Raw genomic sequence first — 21,067 nt, forward strand, 5'->3', positions numbered from 1 at the left:
ATAATCCTACTAAAAAGTAAATGTGAACATTATCCAGCATAACCTGTATATGCAAAAAGCAGACCAGAGTAATATTTCTACAACCCAGTTTACAGTTAACCACTGAAGGATACAGTAAAAAAAAGGTCGGGGGGATTTAAGGCCTATCTATAATTAATTATCAAGGGATGGGGCCAGCTAGATTTCAGGTGGGATCAAATTTCTTTGCTTTCTGATAGCAAGTTCTCTCCAAGAAAGAGTTCAATTGTAAAATTCTTGCTTCAGGAGGAATAAATAAATAAATCACTTGTTTTCAAATAACAGTAGTGGGGGAAACCTGAAATATATGTTTTTCAATACTAGTATTATTAGTTTAAGTTGCAATTTGTTATTTCAGTTATAAATTCACATAAACAATGCAACTTGGAATATTCCAGCAATGCCAGCCTTTTGCCCAGTAGTAGCTTTTTAGCAGTTAATAATAATAGCAACATATCAGAAATCAAACTATTCTTTTCTGACACACGAGTGCAACTCCAGATGACCTCAGTTTATCAGAGGGCAGAATTTGATTGGCAAGCAATGTTTGAACTCTGCTACTAAGCACAAGGCCCAGCTGTCCCGTTATAAATGCCATCGACTTTGCCAGCAAGCACATTTTTATAGAAGATCTTTAACAACTGTAGTCTTTTTGTATTAAAAGCAGATGAACTGACATCTTCTAACAGTTCACTGTTCGATTCAAATCAACAGATTGACCTGAAAGGCAAAATGAGGCAGAGGTTCCAATTTCAATTCTACCAGGAAACAAGAGAAACTCATTGTTTTTCTTCAGTTTGTAACAGAATAGACTATTATGCCACGGCACAACTCATAATGAGGTGTTTGAGAGGATAAAGTTGTTGGTCACTGCAACCTTGGAAGGCCCCCCAAAAGGCCAAAAATGTTCCATGGAAAGTTCCGAAAATAGTTGTTTCTCAATAACTACCAATTTAAAATATATTTCACCAAAACACAGCCATACGTTTTCTGCAGCGCTCTTTTAATGTACACTGCTGCATTTCATATTTTAGGCAAAGGAACTAACTCTTTATTTTCTGTGACTTCAGAAAACCAACAAAAGCACAGGCGGAAAAGTAAAAGTAAATGGCAACTGATGGAGTTTTTAAAATGTCATTTTCAAAGTGTTCAAGATTAGCTCAGATTCTCTTGCTTAGAACTAGTACTTCCCAGGGGCTTTATTTTAACTTTCTTATGGTCACCTATCAGTATGCTTTTAGTCTTAATACTGAGTCTATAAAATCAAAGAAGTGTGTGACATATAATGTATTATTCCGTAGTGTTCTTACTCCACAGATATGCCTTGCCCAAAGTGGCTGGGGCAACCCAGTCAGAACGGTAGGATGATAATAATAATAATAATAATAATAATAATAATAATAATAATAATAATAATAATAATAATAATAATAATAATAATGGTATAGGACAACCATATTTTCATTGGGGAAATGTTGGAGGGTATGCAGTCAGAGATAACAATACAGTGGTGCCCCGCAAGACGAATGCCTCGCAAGACGGAAAACTCGCTAGACGAAAGAGTTTTCCGTTTTGGAGGTGCTTCGCAAAACGAATCTCCTATGGGCTTGCTTCTCAAGACGACAATGTCTTGCGAGTTCCTGCGGGTCCCCCCCCCTTTTCTAAGCCGCTAAGCCGCTTATCAGCTGATCCGATCAGCAGATAAGCCGCTAAAAGCAGCTAAAAGCCGCTAATAGCACTAATAGCACTTAGCCACTTATCAGCTGATCCGATCAGCAGATAAGCTGCTAAAAGCCTCCAGAAGCCGCTAATAGCGCTAAGCCGCTTATCAGCTGATCCGATCAGCAGATAAGCCGCTAAAAGCTGCTAAAAGCCGCTAATAGCGCTAATCCGTCAATGGGCTTGCTTCGCAAGACGAAAAAAACCGCTAGACGAAGAGAATCACAGAACGGATTCTTTTCGTCTTGCGAGGCACCACTGTACTGAGATTGGTGGACCAGTGGTCTGACACAGTGTAAGATAGCTTCCTGTGTTTCTAACTATTACTGAGGCCAAGCAATACACATTATTTAAAATTGCCAGCACGTTTGCAGATATAAGCATGGTCCGGTACGGATGGGAAAGAGATTTGTCTGGATTCACACTTTCCAAGGCAGCACGTGAACCAAAAAAGCAACTACCCTTCAAAAGGCACACTTTTGAAATTTTGCAATGCACTTCTCCAATAAACAAAATGCACACCTGCATGTATTAGAGGAAAACTGCGTGCAAAAATGCATATATTAGTGAAAATAACTTACAAAAATGAGTCGTGCCTGGGGGACAAGCAGGGTATGTATGTAGGTATATATGTAGGCATGTAAAAGTAAGTAAGTACCGTATTTTTCACTCTATAAGACGCACCTTACCATAAGATGCACCTAGTTTTTGGAGGAGGAAAACAAGAAAAAAATATTCTGAATCTCAGAAGCCAGAACAACAAGAGGGATCGCTGCGCAGCAAAAGCAGTGATCCCTCTTGCTGTTCTGGCTTCTGGGATAGCTGCGCAGCCTGCATTCGCTCCATAAGACACACACACATTTCCCCTTACTTTTTAGGAGGGGAAAAGTGAGTCTTATAGAGCAAAAAATACGGTAAGTAGTTGTTATTTGTATACCACCCTTCAGGCTATATGGAGTGTTAGGGGAGGTGTAGTACATCTGCCTTGGGACAGTTCTGCTCAAGATCAGCCAGTGAGGTTCATGGCTGAAAGATTATTTGAATCTGGATGCCCAATCAAAATACAATGCTCTAAAAACATTGGTAAAGTTCCACACTGAAATTCTTAATTCAGCTCACTAACTGTAATCTAAGGCACCAAATGCTTTTAGGTAACCAAGGTTGGAAATTAGATCAAGGGTAGCCACACTTCAGTTAGGAATTGTTAAGAAGTGTCCTCTTGTTTTAAAATGTTATATATTTTATCTTTTCTATTTGCTGTTTTAGAGCTTACTGCTCTCTGCTTTGGAGCTATGACATATTAAAAACATTTTTAAAAAATATGAAGTCTTGTTATTTCAATAGAAATTTAGTTTAGTTTACACAGCAAAAAGATATCACATTTGTTTATAACTTTTAAATCACTGTGCATATTACATACTTTGTTACTATAACCAGTCATTTTAGAAAACATAACAGATTTATGAAGTTTCTTCCTTATAAATACACTTTTTCCTGTGGTTTTAGGGAATTGGTTTGTGCGCCAGGTGCAGTGGGATTACATCTGACCACATATGCCTAAGAAAACAAACTGTACAGAAAATAAAGTACAGTGACAAATATGGTCATCAGTGAAAAATACTATTTGCCCATTATTTTCACCAACAGCTGACATCAACACGATTAATCATTTTTGACTACTTATACTTTAGCTGTACATATTAAAATTTAATGATTTCAGTGCAAGGAGCCAGCAGTACGATTCCATAGACCAAAGCATTAATGCGTTGATCTCAATTGTACTTAGAGGAAGGGAGTTGGAATGGTAGGACTGCCAGCTACATTTCGCAGTCCAAACCAACCAGTGAGTCCCAAGTCTCCAGTGGGATTCTAAAAAATTCATTATGCATGACTTTTCCTCTTTAAATTACTATTATTATTTTTCTAAGTGATTGCTGTTATCTTTAATGCTTCGTTTCCTTCATTGTCTAGTGCTTGATAGATGCAACATCAACTAAGCAATGGAGTGTTTTCTCAATAAGCAAATAGATGTCTTTCTACCATGTAGCATGCTTATTCATCTTACTACCCCTTTCGGCATTTTACTCAGGGGAATATAAATATGCAAGGGATGTAACAGACTACATCTAGCAACTCGAATTGTATTAACTAGTGCATGTAGATTGAAACTTACATCTTCAAAATTAACATTTGCATTGGTGCAGGCTAGTGTAATGACGTTAGACTTGGTCCTGGGTTCAGGTCTTAGCTCTGCTGGAATAGTATACAGAATACCTGTGCCTGGCCTATTGCTCAATATCCAAAAAAACAAAGTGCTGCACCAACAAGCACAGAAAAACCCCTCTGCAGCGCCACAAATTCAACTTAATGGTGTAACATTGAAAAGTGTCAATCACTTCTCCTATCTGGGCAGTTATCTGATGCCGAAATCCAGCACTGCCTGAGCTCTGAGAGTGCAGCTTTCTTCCAATTGAAGTGTAGAATGTTTGAGGACCAGGACATTTACAAGGAAACCAAAATGCTTGTTTACAAAGCTATCGTACTACCAACCTTACTGTTTGCTTATGAAACACGGACCACTTATAAACGCCATCTCCAACTCCTTGAAAGATTCCATCAACAGTGTCTCTGGAAATTTTTACACACCACTTGGGAAGACAGGCAAACTAATGCCAGTGTACTGGAAGAAGCAATGGTTATCACTGTCAAGGCAATGGTTCTCCAACATCAACTTCGTTGGACTGGTCATGCTGTTTGGATGTCTGATTATCATATTCCAAAGCAAGTACTCTATTTCAAACTTAAAAATGGAATGTGTATGGTGGTTGTCAACAAAAGAGGTTTAAAGGCAAATCTAAAAGAATGTAGCGTAAACACCGACAACTGGGGAACACTGGCCTGCAAGCGTTCCAATTGGAGAACAGCCTTTACCAAAAGTGTCATGGGCTTTGAAGACACGGGAACTCAGGGCGAAAGGGAGAAACGTGCTAAGAGGAAGGCACGCTTGGCAAACCTCACCATGACCAATTCCTGGCCAGAAACTGTGGATCCAGAATTGGCCTCCAAAGTCACTTAGGGACTCACTGTTAAAACTGTGTTCATAGAAGACAATCTTACTCGGCTACGAGTGATCGCCAAATAAGACTAATATAATTTGATACTACCATATGAGACAAATGAAGCTATAGGATGTAGGGCACAATAAAGCCACTTGGTCATGGGCAGGTCAACATAGCAATGTACAGCTCCAAAATATGTCTAGGAGGATTCACTGCATGGTTGGGGAAATGTAGAATTGTGCCAGCACAGAACTTTTGCGGTTCTTGTTGTTAATCACCAAAACATTTACATAACCTCAACTAACTTTCCAGGGGGCAAATGCAGACACTCAAGTCTCTCCATTTAGCCTGTGAGACTCTTCCCAGAACACATCCCCTCCTTTCCACATTCCCTCTCCGCAGGCCATTTCCCTCATCCCCACCCCAGCTTTGCACTCTACTTCCATGTTTTTGCTTGACTGGAATATGTATTTAAAGGCTGATGAGACACAATCATCCTGATTTGAGCAGGCCCTCCCAGAATTACAGAAGCCATTCTGGCTTCTGATTGGATCCCGGAATGCCCCATTGTTTGGTCTTGCGCTCTTGCGCAAGTCAGCTAACTCGCACCACAGCACTGTACCAAAAGACAGCTACATCCTACAACAGCTTGGGACCAAAAAACGAGTGTCCCAATTTTTATCAGCGGCATGTTGGAGGGTGTGATAATGCCTTAGGCTTGCCTGGATGGAGGACAGAGAGCTGTGTATGAAGAGTGTGTGTAGAAACTAGCCTGCTATTAAACTTAGCACAAGTCTTAGCATAAGACTTTGCCGCTAAACAGCTGCACGATGGTCAAACACATTTAAAAATAATAATTCAAGTCCTTCCTATATCTCCATCCGCTGGACAAATTATGTAAGTAAAGAACTTTGTTATTTTTAAATTACATTTGAAAGACTCACTTTGTGCTCGCATACGTAACAAAGCAGCAAAATTTTAAAAAGCAAACAGTAAGGCTGCTTGGGGAACAAGGACGCTCCAAAAGCCTGACTGGGTAGGTCTTGAGCTCTGTGCATCCTCAGAACTGATGGATGATATCTGCTGCAATGGCTGTGCCAGACAGGCCTCAGAACAAAATGTGGAGTACAAGCATTCCACGTGGGGTTGGGTTTCAAGTAGTCCATTAAGTCACATCGTTTTTCTGCTTAGAAACACAGAGGAGCCGAAACTTTGCCATAGGAAGACTTCTGGAGTAGGATTGGCGGATTGGAGGAGGCAGCTGATTGCCAGAACGGTTTGCAGAGCTTCTCTGAGTTCAAACAGATTTACTATAAAAGGTGGGAGTTGGCGGGGAGGGGGCGTGTGTAGCATTGAGGGGGGTTTTAAAAAAGAGTGCTTGGCATTTTCCTTGGGAGGCCTAGGCTCCTCCAGTAGCCCTAGTGGACCACCTTCTACCGTATGCCCCACAGTGCATTGTTAAACTATGGAATACACTTCTACGGAAGGCAGCAACAGACACCAACTTGGATGGCTCTAAGAGAGAATTAGGCAAAGTACAGTCTGGAGGAATTTTAACTTGCTGCAGCTGTAAGGTGTTTATTTTATGGTTGTATTTGCTGAGCCATTTTGCATTTTATATTTTTGCTTTATGGTTTCTGCATGTCAATAAACAACAGCTCGGTGATGACACGCAGACTAGTAGTGGCTGTGTGAGAAATGTGGAAAATCAGAGCGAAAGGGTATGCAATTACCACCTTTTTTCCGCATGGAGGAAAACTCCTTTGTTTTAAGGGAGTTACATTCCAAAATAAGCCAATACAACATACAATGTGGTCTGTAAAGGCATCACACTTTATCAAACATGCCCCAATATCCTTCCCTAAAGAGCTTCTCCTACTGTTCTGGCTATGAGAGGTGTCCTTCCTACCTCTGATTGCTTTGATTAATTGTCCTTAGCAAAGTTTTGCCTGCCATGTGATGTGAAGAAGCATCAGAGCTGCCTTCGCATTTTATGCTCTAACTTTCTTCAGAAGTGTCCAATTTAATTTTTTTAAAAAAATGCAAACTAAGAGTCTGGGGTCCCAGCTGGCCTTAGGCCTCTCAAAATCGAACCCCTTCTGTCAGCAGCCCTGCCATCCCCCTTTTCAAGTTGGACTTGGTTTTCTGCCACATTTGTTTTTTTCAAACCCAGTCGTCATGAAATTCACATCTAAAAGGAATCTGGAGAAGGGCCTAACAAGTATGTGATTCCCTGACTATTGCACGTTTGAGAAGCCTCGATTAAGATTCTGTGGCTTTGCAATACCAGTTTTCAGAACCTCTTATTAAGATGTAATGTAAAGGAAACGGTTGCATAATTCTACCCTCAAACTCTTACACAGGTGCAGTACTATTATAATGGCAAAACCAATAATAACCTTGAATATATTATATTGTATTAGTAGAAAAACTCTGATCGTACTGGGACAGCTTACTTGTGAAGGTGTAGCCGGTTGGTGTGTTTTATCAGCAATGCATGAGACGGCCACCTCTGTGGCAGGTTAGATCATCACCTCTTTTTTGTATTCTGCTAGCATGAAGATTTCTATTTCAACAAGCCTTTGATTTTACTGCTCTTTAAATTAGTACATGTTAGACCTATCCATTCTTAAGGAAATCAGCCCTGAGTGCTCACTGGAAGGACAGATCGTGAAGCTGAGGCTCCAAGACTTTGGCCACCTCATGAGAAGAGAAGACTCCCTGGAAAAAGCCCTGATGCTGGGAAAGATGGAGGGCACAAGGAGAAGGGGATGACACAGGACGAGATGGTTGGACAGTGTTCTCGAAGCTACAAACATGAGTCTGACCAAACTGCGGGAGGCAGTGGAAGACAGAAGTGCCTGGCGTGCTCTGGTCCATGGGGTCACGAAGAGTCGGACACGTCTAAACAACTAAACAACAACAAAGCATGAAGATTTCTATTTCAACAAGCCTTTGATTTTACTGCTCTTTAAATTAGTACATGTTAGATCAGGTTCTCTTGTTTGATGCTGTTTTGGGGGAGTTATTGCTATGTATCTTTTTCTTTCTGGTAACTGAATTGTTACTGTATTAGAAGCTTTACTATGAAAATAAATAAAACTAAATCAGTATACCATTCCTTCTAGCTCATTTCTCTCCGACCTTGTGTTGTGCAATTGGCCACAGGCATGTGGCAACAGTAATAAGCTCCACCAGGCCTTTCCTATCAAGCATCCCTTGCCACCGTTTATATTCAGCTTCTGACCCAAGGTTAATTTTGCACAGGGCTCTCCTCTTCACCCACAACCTCCCTTATCATTCCCCTCACCCTTCATTACTCATACATAAAATTACCCCTTAAGCTCTTTGGAGGCAAGAACCATATGGTCTAATATAATGAAGTGCTTGGTGCTCACATGCTGATGGCACTAAAAACCACCATGACCTTATTAATGCTACATGAATATCTACAGAACAAAATCTGGACTAAGTCTCGCAATTACTTTAACAGGCAACAAGACACCCCCCAAGAGTTTTGCAAAATATATTCTAATGTTTCTGCCCCAACGTTTTCCAATCATTACCCGGGGGCACTAGAAGGCTTCGTCGTGTGTTGAAAGATATATGCCAAGTTCAATACCCGTAATCATAACATTAAATTTCAAGTATTTGGCAACAGTTGCTGCAGGAGTGCATGTTGGAGAGAAATTGCATCATCTTTCAGTGTCTTAAGTTTTAAAACATGTCCATTACAAATAAAGCATTTTATAAACCCTCAAAGCAAATACTACGAAAGTAAGATTTAATTTGCCGAACTCTTGCAGAACTTCCATGTGTGAGAGATGTTTTTAGTGGTGCCCTCAGAAAAATTATGCTAAAGTTTTCAACACAGCACTGAACACTAGATGAAGAAAGTTCTGAAATGAATAAATAAAACCCCTTCCATCTTAAAAATTAAAGTTTCTAGTCTGATCTATGAATTCTAAGATTAATTAATTGTATCTGTTTAAAAAAAGGTGTTATGACAGGAGAGATGGAGAGATGGATTCAGATTGCAATAATTTTCTTAAGCACTTTGGATAATGTAAATATTTGACCTAGTCATTCAACTAGTGTGTAAATTCAATTCACACATTTATTTCTTATTTCTTCCTGGCCCAGGAGGTAAAAAATGTAGCCATAGCTACTTAGAGAACATTTAGCTGTGAGCAGAGCAAGACCTAGTCTATTTCTACCTGGCCTGGGACGTCAGGTCCTCAATGCTCTCCAGCTACAGAGGCTGCTCTGTTTGATTTTGCAAGACTTATTCCAGATTTTGATCTGTAGATATTGGCTCCTGCTGCAGGTGCAAGGCCTGATCCTGAAACTCTAGCTGGCTTTTTTCCACCTGGCCTAGAAGAGTAGAGCCCTGACTGACTCCAGCTACAAAAGCTGCTCTGGCTGTTCAAACTAGAATATATTTTATATGTTCAGTAAAATGTTAATGTTTGTTTGCCAATAGAAAATACTATATTTAATAGAAAATACTATGTTTAGAAATGCACAATATATTTACAACAGTGGCTCTGAGGTACATATTTTCAATACGTACATATTGTACATATATAATTAATATATTTGTTTACTGAGCTTGTGAACAGCTTTTTAAACCTAGTGGACAAAATGCTAAACATGAACCTGGGAGTGCTGGGGTTCAAATTTCCCCTTTGCTATAAATTCAGAGACTAGCATTCACACCTAATTCTCACATTATACCTACTTCACAAGGTGAGAGAAAATAGGATTGTTCAGAATTCTGTAATGTGAATTCTTAACACCAGCCCTTGTTTTCCTTATACAGTGAGATACCAGAAGCGGTGTAAAAAACTGCAACACATTAGAAGGCTTACAAAGCAAATAAATATAAGATTAGTTGCATTAATTACAAGAAAATATGAGGAAAGTTCACTCATAGAGTGACAGGAAGCTGAATGCAGAATTATGTTTTGGATGACAGAAAAATCCAGGTCAATAAATTTTTAAATAGGATTTCACTGTCTGAAGGATTCAATGTATGTTTGTAAATGAATTACTCAGTTCAGTAGGATTCTAATCTAATAACTGTTTCAGTGAAAGCCTCATTCATAAACTTCCATATACTAATGATCAATGGATTGGTTTTATACGGTAGTCTTTGAACATGTGTTCAAATATGCTTCTTCTAGGATTTAAAATTTGATGGGTCAATACCTCTATTTATTTATTTTAGATAATATAGCTATAGTGAGAAAATCTATAAATAACACCCACTGGAGCACACTGCATATATTCTTAGGAGAAGAATTTCAAGGCATGATTTATGACACTGGTCCCAATTAGCCAAGGATAGCCAAGCCATGAACCCTCAACTTTTGAAAATGTCAATATCTCTGTGGTAGTTTTTATTATGTGAATGGTGCCACCGTACCCTCCAGAGCAAACCCAGGATGCGCATCTTCCAGGCCATGCTCCTGTGTGAGTCACGTGACCCATGCGACTCCGTGTCAAAACTTGGAAAGCCTCCCTAATTGTGTTTGCAAAAAGCAGCTATCCAAACACATCTAAAAGCTGCCATATACTGCATGCAGCTTACAAAATATAAAAAGAAGCAACCAAAATATACGTCTAAAAATACTTACAGAATTCATTCACTGAACTTAACCTTAAAAAAGGTTTGGCCCACCCACAAGGAGTCATCAGGGTGGTCTAAACCACGTTTCAGCAAAGCCTATACAGTCTTGACCCATACTAATGATTGGCGGAGTTCCTCAAACCCCTTTACTTCCGTCCACAGCCAGCTGTTTAAGATGATGCCAAAGGCAACACAGTATAAAACACATTTTGATGTGACTTGTAGATCTTTATCATTACATTCATAGAATGGCTTCTGAACATCTTTCACTCCTCTCCTACTAATTATACTAAACTGGCCTTCAAAGTGTCATAAACTACATTGCAAAAGTAATTTTTGCAAAGCCGCTCTCAGCATGACTAAGAAAACTGAATGGAACTGAGCAAAGAGTATAATGGAAACTGTCCATTTACCCAGAAGGCACACTGCGATTTATTAACACTTTTCTTCCAGTAAGTTCATACTTATTTACATATATAGAACCTTAACATTAATATCTATATTACCCACGCCCACTTGAACCGGAAATGACACCACAAGTACTAAATGACATTGGATGGGATCCAAATAGCTCCTAAGATTCATTTAAGGGGCTTGTGTTAAGCCAGTAAAATTTTTGATACTCCCCCCCCCTTTGTCCAGCAGACCGCCCCCTTCCAATGCCAAATCACAAACTACTTTTGAAACTCCCTTCAGTTTTAAAAGTATTTTACTATCTGGTATGAGGAGAGTGATGTTGCTTCTATTGAAGAAACAAGACGAAACCCTCTTGAGCTTATCTTAAGTCTAATTAAGTCTATCATACTTTCCCCCCCCCCCAAACTGACCTCTGTCAGCTATGTCCAGGTCAGTTTATTTTGGATTTAGCTGCCCTCTTGCAGGGCATAATAGCCACATACTAGGAAAACATAGCGCATGAAATGGGCAATAAAGTAAAAACATAATAACATTAATCAGGTTCTGCCACTGTGATGAGTGACTCATAAGGTCATGGCCCGAAAGCATTATGTGAGAAATAAGTAACTACATAGCAACTTAGTCAATGTCAGAGTTTATTTATATTTGCAATGCCGTCTAAAACTGACTAAAAGATTAAAAGCCTATTAAATAAAATTTATATATATGTAATGGTTTGGATTGTGAATGGGAAGTGTGTGTGTGTGTGTGTGTGTGTGTGTGTGTGTGTGTGTGTGATTTTCCACACATACCAAAACAAACATGATTTGCGGTCTTATTCTTGCTACCTATAAATGTTTGCATTTAATATTACTTTCACTTCATCCTTTAGTCAAGGTGATTTTCAGAATCCTAAATAGGAAACAACCCAACCATAAGATAATTAAAATTTAAACACACAAACAGCAATATTAAAGGAACGAGTGGTTGCACAAACTATTTTAAACTACAGGCATTTCCCCCCTAGAAGTGTGTGTGTGTGCACTGAGGCACTTTCTTGCAAAGATCCTTCAAAGGTTTGGGGAAAATGACTGCAAAGGTGCTCTTCCCAGCTACAACTGATCTTCTTCTTTAAAAGCAGGGCTTTGGGACAGGCCAGTCCAACATCACCCTAACCAGTGAAGGGATTCATTAGGAACAACGTAATTTCTTTTAGTTCTTTCCTCCAAAATCAACTTTAAAGGCCCTTAGAACAAAAAAATACAACATCAATCCTTCTGAAATTTGGTATCCGTCTTACCTAAGGGCATCTCTATGATGCGTATATGCTCTTTTCATATAAACTGACCATACAAATTGATCCCTTTTTAACCACCCCAAAACTTGCAGAGAAATGACTGCAACTTTCTTATGAAATTTGGCAGCATTCATCCTCCTTGGAGGATAAAGGACTAGCATGCTTGTGAATTTCATTTAATTATTTCAAAAAATAAAGCAAAAATGTTAAAGATGGTTCCAGGGCAGGAAGGGAATGAAATCTCAGAAGCACGATCGAATCAGGCTGTTTCTAAAGCACCAAATCAGGGTACAAACTGAATCTTGCAATTGGTGTACACCACTAGTTCCTTACTAACCTGAAGAGACTAACAAAAATGCAATGGAAACAAGGGAGAGAGCTAGCTGGGGTTGGAGCAATCTTGTGAAGACGCTACAAATGTCGAACAGACTGAACAAAGCTTGGAAAGTAAGGAGCAGATCCAGGAAGAATAAATAAAGTGGTCTCTTGGAAATACAAGCTTAAAAGACTTATCCTGAGAGAAGAGGTCTCCTAAGAGTAAAGGTAAGCTAGGCTCAGTCCAAGGCTGGAGGAGAAAGAATGTTCATGCTGTTTTGGATATATTAAATAATTCCAGGTACAACAGTTCATGTTTTCCATCACAGGATAATTAAGGCAGTCTTAGGAAATAAAGGGATGCGGGTGGCGCTGTGGGTTAAACCACAGAGCCTAGGGCTTGCCAATCAGAAGGTTGGCGGTTCGAATCCCCGCAACGGAGTGAGCTCCCGTTGCTCAGTCCCTGCTCCTGCCAAGCTGGCAGTTCAAAAGCACGTTAAAGTGCAAGTAGATAAATAGGTACCGCTCCGGCAGGAAGGTAAACGGCGTTTCTATGCACTGCTCTGGTTCACCAGAAGCGGCTTAGTCATGCTGACCACATGACAGAGCAGCTGTACGCTGGCTCCCTCGGCCAGTAAAGTGAGATGAGCGCCGCAACCCCAGAGTCAGCCACGACTGGACCTAATGGTCAGGGGTCCCTTTACTTTACCTTTTAGGAAATAAAGGTGAGGGCTTGAGCCAATCAAAACAAGGTTCCATGTCCTGACCATATCTCGAACCTAAGTGCTCAGTGCAGAACAACAGAGAGGAGGATCCTATCCTTAAGAGGATGGTTGATTAGGTTTCCAGTGCACGTAGTGCCATTTGGAAGACGGCTTTTGTTTTCACCAGGGCTAATTGATGACCAAACAGAAATGTATGCTCATGTTGGCCACTGGGAAATAGATCAAGTGAAGTGTTAGTTATCTGCTATTCAGAGTTGCCCCTCCCAGACACTGAGTGGTAAGTGTGTCTCCTATTAATGACAGCTATTGTATTGTATTGCTTTTTCTGTTGTGCTTAAAAGAGTGAATATAAATGAGAAAAGGAATTGGGGAGTGGTTACGGCACCAGCTGAACCAAGTACCTCAGTTACGCCATTAATAATGAGCAAGCTCATATCTTCAAGAACATTGGGATTCCCATTTATGTTACTTTCACCTTGCAGAGATTCAGTATGAGCCTGCTGAATCACACTTAAACTATAGCAATCTCAGATTCATAGAGAGCAACTCCTGGCTGCTAGCCGGAGAAAGAGAGCTGGGCATCATCAGTATATTGATCACACAGTGCCCTTGATGGTTTCTCTCCACGGTTTCATAATGATACTGAAAAGTATCAGCCACACTATCAATCAGCAGTGAACACATGTTGATCTCCTAAGGCTACTTTCTGAGTTCGCTTTGAAAGGAAGTTGGGGGGCTAACCCTTATCTCTCCATCCATTGTTCAAGACAGCGGAATACATTGCTGTAGACCACAATATCAAAACCTGGTGAGAAGTTCAGAAGAATCAACAGGGGAAAACTTCCCTCGCCTATTTTCAGAATCTAACCTTAGCGCAGTTCCACTAAAGTTTACATATCAAGCCATGAATCACTCTTTTCTGCCAGCCCCTACTAGATGTGCCCACATATTGTATCAGATAAGTAAAACAATAAAGGTTTTGGAAGACATTAAAGAAAAGTAATGTGGATAGATTCATTGCATTTGCTCTCTTAAGGCAGAAAACAGTTTCAGGAAGAAAACAGTTTGAAGCAATTCAGGGAGATCATTATAACAGGCTCCAAAACCCCAGTTGGGTGCATAAATGGAACTCCAAAAAGAAGAAATTCATGTCTTTGTCCACCTTTCAACTGAACTTAGCGGTTAGCTTGAAGGCAGCACAAAATGATCATCTGGGGTACATTAACTTCTGTATTAGTCTATTTATGTTCCTGAAATATGGCAGCCAGTGATCGAGTTTAGACAAACGTTAGCCGAAAATGGTTTTATTCTCTAATCCACTTTTTATTGGTTAGAAGGAAAACATAATGGATCATATTTAATGCTACAGCAAAGAAATACATACCATTCTAAAAATATTTGGCATCAAAATTGCACTAGCATATTTACTCAGTGGTTACACTGGAATTTCTGAGGGGGAGAGGAAAGTCATTTCTCTTGACTATGACAATTTTAATAGGAAACTTAAACAGCAAACCTAACCAAAGTTACATTCCTTTATTTCTGAACTAGGATGCACACAAATGTATATCAAATTGCTTACCTGCTGGAATCATTGTTTGCTGAGAGTCAAAGTCTGTATTTAGAGACATCCGACCCCCTTTGGCCAATCTATCGTAGAGCAAGGTTATGTGTTTCTTCAGTTTATTAGTGTCCTTGGGGATACACAGCTGATTGGTAAGTGTCAGTGCATGGTCTTTCGAACTCTTGGACAAACACGTTTTCAACAAGTGAGAGACAGACGCATCCACGATTTCTTCCCAGCCCTGAAAGAGAAAAATATTTCTAAATTAAATGGAAAACATGCACTTTACTCCAGTAAAGAATGCACTAAGAAGATTAAACAAAAAAAATTAAAGGAAAAGGTTTAAATTATGATACTGAAATGGGCTTAAACGATTTACTAAACATATTTGTAAAATGAAAACAAGCAGCAAGAAAAAACTAAGGATTCTAAATATAAAGAAATGAACTAAATATACAGAATAGTTAATGTTAAAAGTGAGAGTATTTAACAATAATAGATTAAATAGGTTTGATTTTCCAGTTTTTCTGGTACAGTAACTTTTCAGTTCTTCATACTGGTTTTCTTTCCACACAAAATAGCTCCTTAAACGACAACAAAATGCAGTTTTGAAATGGTTGTGTTCTATCTTTCTTATTTTTAAGAAATTAGCATGTGTGACTGAGACCAAGCACATATATTTCTTATACCACGAGCCACTGGAAACTGCTAGTTGGTTCCCTGGACATGAACTGAGTTCCATACACATTTCACACATATTTGAAATTCCTTCACAGAGAGACTCCAGCATGAAACTGCTGAATTAGAATCAACAAGATTTTGACTGTTTGGGTTTGAAGAGAGACAACAGTTTCCTGTGCCACTACAGCTATTCAGGATTAACACAACAAATCTGCAATGGATGTATTATCACCAGTGACTGCTATTATGAATGATTACTATGCTTATTTTGCAAACATTTAAGGTTTAACGTAACTTTCACAAGCTGTCCTTCCTACATTTCATGACCATTTAATAGTAATAAAAACCCCCACAGGTGCATATATACACAACCCCCCCCCCCCTGCAATTCATGCCATAATGAATTAAGTATTTTAGTGTCACAAGCCTAATTGCTGGTTTAGTTCATGGGTAGACAAAGTAAGGCCCGGGGGCTGGATCTGGCCCAATCGCCTTCTAAATCCTGCCCACGGACGGTCCGGGAATCAGCGTGTTTTTACATGAGTAGAATGTGTCCTTTTATTTAAAATGCATCTATGGGTTATTTGTGGGGCCTGCCTGGTGTTTTTACATGAGTAGAATGTGTGCTTTTATTTCAAGTGCATCTCTGGGTTATTTGTGGGGCATAGGAATTCATTCATCCCCCCCCCCATATAGTCCGGCCCCCCACAAGGTCTGAGTGACAGTGGACAGGCCCCCTGCTGAAAAAGTTTACTGACCCCTGTTTAGCTCCTACATGCTAGCACAGGTTTCCCTCTAAACATTCTTTGTGAGAAACATGAAGGCTGCTTGATAAGGACTTAGGCTGAGAAGCAATGGACACACAGGGGCCTTTTTGGCCCGCCTTGCACTGCAATCCATGATGCCCCTGAATATCAGCTCCTATTGGCCAATAGACAGACTGTAGAGGACGCTATCAGAAGACAAAACTGGCAAAAACAAACAAACCCATGCTTACTAGCACATGGGGTTAGTTCCCAGCCTGTATGTCCCGTTTCATTCTTTATGAAATATTATAAAGGGTAAAGGGACCCCTGACCATTAGGTCCAGTCATGACCGATTCTGGGGTTGCAGTGCTCATCTCGCTTTATTGGCCAAGGGAGCCGGCATACAGCTTCCGGGTCATGTGGCCAGCATGACTAAGCTGCTTCTGGTGAACCAGAGCAGAGCACGGAAACACCGTTTACCTTCCCACCGGAGCGGTACCTATTTCTCTACTTGCACTTTGACGTGCTTTCGAATTGCTAGGTTGGCAGGAGCAGGGACCGAGCAACGGGAGCTCACCCCGTCGCGGGGATTCGAACCACGACCTTCTGATCGGCAAGTCCTAGGCTCTGTGGTTTAACCCACAGCGCCACCCTCATCCCTATGAAATATTATAATCATCAACATTTTCAAAAGTGAGTGTACCACAGCTTCCATGAATACAATGGACATTTCTCTCTCCTGTAACAAGGCATTAACCACTCCCTTAATCAATCCTGCTAAATTTAATCAGCCAGTATGGGCAAGGGTGAAGAGGGCATCTGGTAAGCCTGAGCCCGGTAACTGCCTTATCCACCTCACCAGGGCCCAGCAACTGAAACTGATCCCACAGTCTGAACATCTCCCCCAGATATGTGCTCTTAACCTAATGCCACAATATTAACAGCTTTGCGATGTTACAAAATTATAGTACTATAATATATTGTATGCTGGTGTGTGCAGGGGGTAGAAGCCACTGTAAAATAATGTACCCATATCATGAAAAAAAGGATTAATACACAAGCTAACATTGTTGTCATCACTGCAGACAAACATTAGCACACACACACACCAAAAGTATGAAAGTAATTTTGTTTGATAAACTGTGTGCCTTGAAATTACAGAGAGAAAGAAAGAACTCAGTAGTTTGGATTGTAAATCATATTGGTCAACAATATAATAGCATACAAGGTAAATACAGTTTTGGGACATGTTTTAAAAAGGCAGTATGTAACAGCTTCCCTGGTTGGGTCCCATTTGGAGCTCTGGGTCAGAGAACTGTCTTTAAAATAAAGATTAGCTGAATGCTTTAATCACCCCATATATAATTTAAAGGTTGTGCATTCCAGAGTCTTCACCATTAAAATACACTAACCTCTCACATACTATTCACAATTTGGATCCTTGCTATGTTCTGAACCCAAACTATTTGTTGCCTTTGTTGAACAACTGTTCGTTGAAAACAAGCTATTACTATAGGCAGCACTAAAACCTGTGTTTTAGACAACCAAAGTCTGATTAGAGTCACCAGCAGGCACTATGTAGAAACTGTGTTTAAATGACTGATCATCTAAAGATAGCAGGTGTAGATCACTGCTACATGGTGGCTACATGACGCTTATAGACTGAGTACTGATATTCTTGGCTCAATTATTATTAAAGGCTTTATTCCAGAATTCACTGCAGCCCCCAAACAGATCTGGTTACAGATTACACAGTTCAGAAGTCACAACAGAGCTCTATGATACATGCTAAGCAGAAGCTAAGATGATGTCCCAACACTTGACACATCCCCTGAACACCCCTTTTGAAGAGTTGGACGGGCGCAGTCATTCACGCACTTGCCTTCCCAATCACTCTTATGAGTAGGTTGGTTCTACTTGTGATAGAGCAGCCATCACCACATCTTTGGCTATGGAGGCAGATCCTGAAGCTGAGATTCCAATACTTTGGCCACCTCATGAGAAGAGAAGACTCCCTGGAAAAGCCCCTGATGCTGGGAAAGACTGAGGGCACAAGGAGAAGGGGACGACAGAGGACGAGGTGGTTGGACAGTGTTCTCGAAGCTACCAACATGAATTTGACGAAACTGCGGGACGCAGTGGAAGACAGGCGTGGTCCGTGGGGTCACGAAGAGTCGGACACGACTAAACAACAACAAACTTTAGACTCGATTTCATAAACCTGTTACGGTCTACCCAGGAAAGTTTTAGGCTGATTGAAAGAGGGCAACATTGTAGAAAAAATACCCCATTATCTGGTGGCAGCAAGTTATTAAGTAGGGAAAGGACAGGCATACATACAGGGGGCTATACTCTCTTGTCTCTGGATTCCAGCAGTACAGGACTCAGGGTGGAGGCTGTCACATGCATTTTGTAAGTACTGAGTTTAAGAATTTAGTTAGTTCTACTAGGAAGAGGCAAAGGCCTAACCATTTCAGCAACTACAGTCCAAATTCTTAGATCAGTTACTTTGTACTGAAGATACCAGTGCTTTTATGCAGGAACAAAAATTAAAAATAGGATGCACAAAACCCACACAGCATGGTCCTTTCCTCTTCTGGAATTATATTTCTAGTTTGCAGATCCCATTCTTCTAGTTCTGTGCTAAAATGTCATGCCAAGAGCGGAATCTCCCAGATGAAGCTAACTGGCTTATTTTGGCATGAATTTACTAATTTACTTTGGCATGAGTTTTCATAAGCAGAAGCCTACTTAATTAGATGTATGAAGTTGAATGGAAATGCAGTGAGTTCATACTCACAAGATAAAGCTTGTTAAAGCAAAAATTACCTGCTTACCTGGAAGTAAGCATCGATGGATGTTACTTTTGAGTAACCATGTGCAAGGTCACACTGTAGAACACCAATTGTATTATAATACTGCATACCCAAATGGCTACACAATTATATTACTAAAATATTTTAGACCAATTTCTCAGTCATGGTTAAACCATCAGGAAATGTTACATTTGCACTAGGCGCAAGTGAGCTAACTCTGAAAGATGGTGAATGAGAAGTGTTCCATGTAAGTGAAATTGCTCTCTAGGCACCTCTCCATTTAAAGCCTGTAAACCATGAAAAAACTGATAAATCTTTTGGCTTCCACATCAAGTCTTAGTGGAAATAACACAAAAAAGACAGAGTTCACAAGTGCCAACTGTGGTTAATTCTGTTTCTGTCTGATAGAAAATAAAAATTACAAATATTTTCATTTACTGGGTTGGGGGGGGGAGCTTCATTTTCTTCTGCATGTTGTTCTGTGCAAAACAGCACATAATGTATATGTGAATTCAGGGAAGCTGAATTCAAAAAGTACCCTTCACATTATATCAACCCAGTGAAATTGATTGTAGGGCAACAGAAGGTAAAAATATAAATGCCAAGACAATAATTTGTATTATTTGGTTTGAAGATAAGAATATGGTTTTAAGAGATAAAAACATTAAATTAAAAATAGGCAAACAAAATTGTAAGCAAAATCTAAGTTGTCCGAAGGTCTCTGGATCAGGGATGGGGCAAATTTTGTCAACGGTATTAAAGAGAAGATTGCTTTGTCTATGCTTAAGAAATGGCTACTGTCTCCTAAAGGTCTACTGTGATGGCAGGGCAGATAGGACTAGAGACTCTTGCCACTTTGTGTCAGCTTTAAACTTCAAAACTAAGCTTCCCTATCTAATTAACACCATCAAAGGTCAACTGTGACTGTAGACACAAATTAATTATTTTGGTGTTAAGAAAGATTTCTCTATCACTAACCTGCTTGGATAAACAACAGAATGCATGACAGCTTCACAGCAACCTACCCCCCAATATGCTAAAATCCTTTACCAAAGGAATGCAAAACTGTGTTGTTGCATATGAAAACATACAAATAAAGGATGCTTAACCATACAAATTAAACTCTGAATCAATCATATGTCAAATAAATGTCCAGAAAACAAGAAGCCATGTTTCTGATTTAAGCAGATACCCATGTGATAGGATGCTATTTGTGTTAGGCAGAAGATAATAATTCTCTACAGCTTAAAGCATACAGAATGTTATAAAAAGCCATTCTACACCAAATAAAATTCTACTACAACATACAGCCAACCTCATGATGTAAAACTGAATAAAGAGTAAAATACAAATCACTGGAATCCCCTCTCCGACCACAGTGCCACTCAACTGCATGGGGTAAATCTGAACACAAGCTAGAAGCCATTCTGAAAATATTGATGGAATGTCAAAAGCATCCCCTTACAAACCAGAAACGCCCTTCTCTTTAAATTACATTCAGATTTCTCTGGTACTATAACTTCTGTATGGAATTATTGCAGCATCCAAGTGGGGGAGTTATTTTATTATTTTGGGGTTTTTTGCTCCAATTTCAGGTTTTCAGTTTAGCACATCACACCACTTATATATGATGTCCTGGAATGTGACATTGCATATTGTGGGATATATGTATAAAGGGGCCACAGAAGGGCAAGTACTAAAATTGCACCTCTTGTCTGAAGGCATCAAACAGATTTCCCCATGTTGTTACTAGAAAACGTCTCAAAGCATTACATTAAGAGAAGGCCAAGCAGATTGTATGATTTATTTTAAAAACCCACAAGTTTAACCATTCAGAACCATTCCACTCCATATATCTGAGGAATCCCAGCCTTTTTCAGATCCAATTCATGTGGCTTCTGGAGCAACAGTGGACAAAAGAACTGAACTTTTTACTACCAAATGAACCACAGTAAAACCTGTGACACTGTGCACATAGGTTATACAGTGTGCACATTAGCATAATTTCTGATGAGCATTTTCATGCATCGTATTTTTATGGGTGCAAGTGAAACATAGAGAAGGAGACTGCCTTCTCTGAAACAAACCCACAGCTTGG

At 39.8% G+C, this 21,067-nt stretch overlaps 1 protein-coding gene across 2 annotated transcripts in view; it reads right to left on the minus strand.

Annotated features, from left to right (window-relative positions):
* Positions 1-21,067, minus strand: part of BBS9 (Bardet-Biedl syndrome 9) — a 229,434-nt gene that overhangs the window by 114,582 nt on the left and 93,785 nt on the right. For both annotated transcript variants that reach the window (XM_081165109.1, XM_081165110.1), the window contains exon 20: positions 14,744-14,966. In XM_081165109.1, the coding sequence (XP_081021235.1) occupies positions 14,744-14,966 (223 nt within the window). The remainder of the gene's footprint in view (positions 1-14,743; positions 14,967-21,067) is intronic.

This window comes from Podarcis bocagei (assembly GCF_964188305.1).
Source record: "Podarcis bocagei genome assembly, chromosome: 12".
Classification (NCBI taxonomy): Eukaryota; Metazoa; Chordata; class Lepidosauria; order Squamata; family Lacertidae; genus Podarcis; species Podarcis bocagei.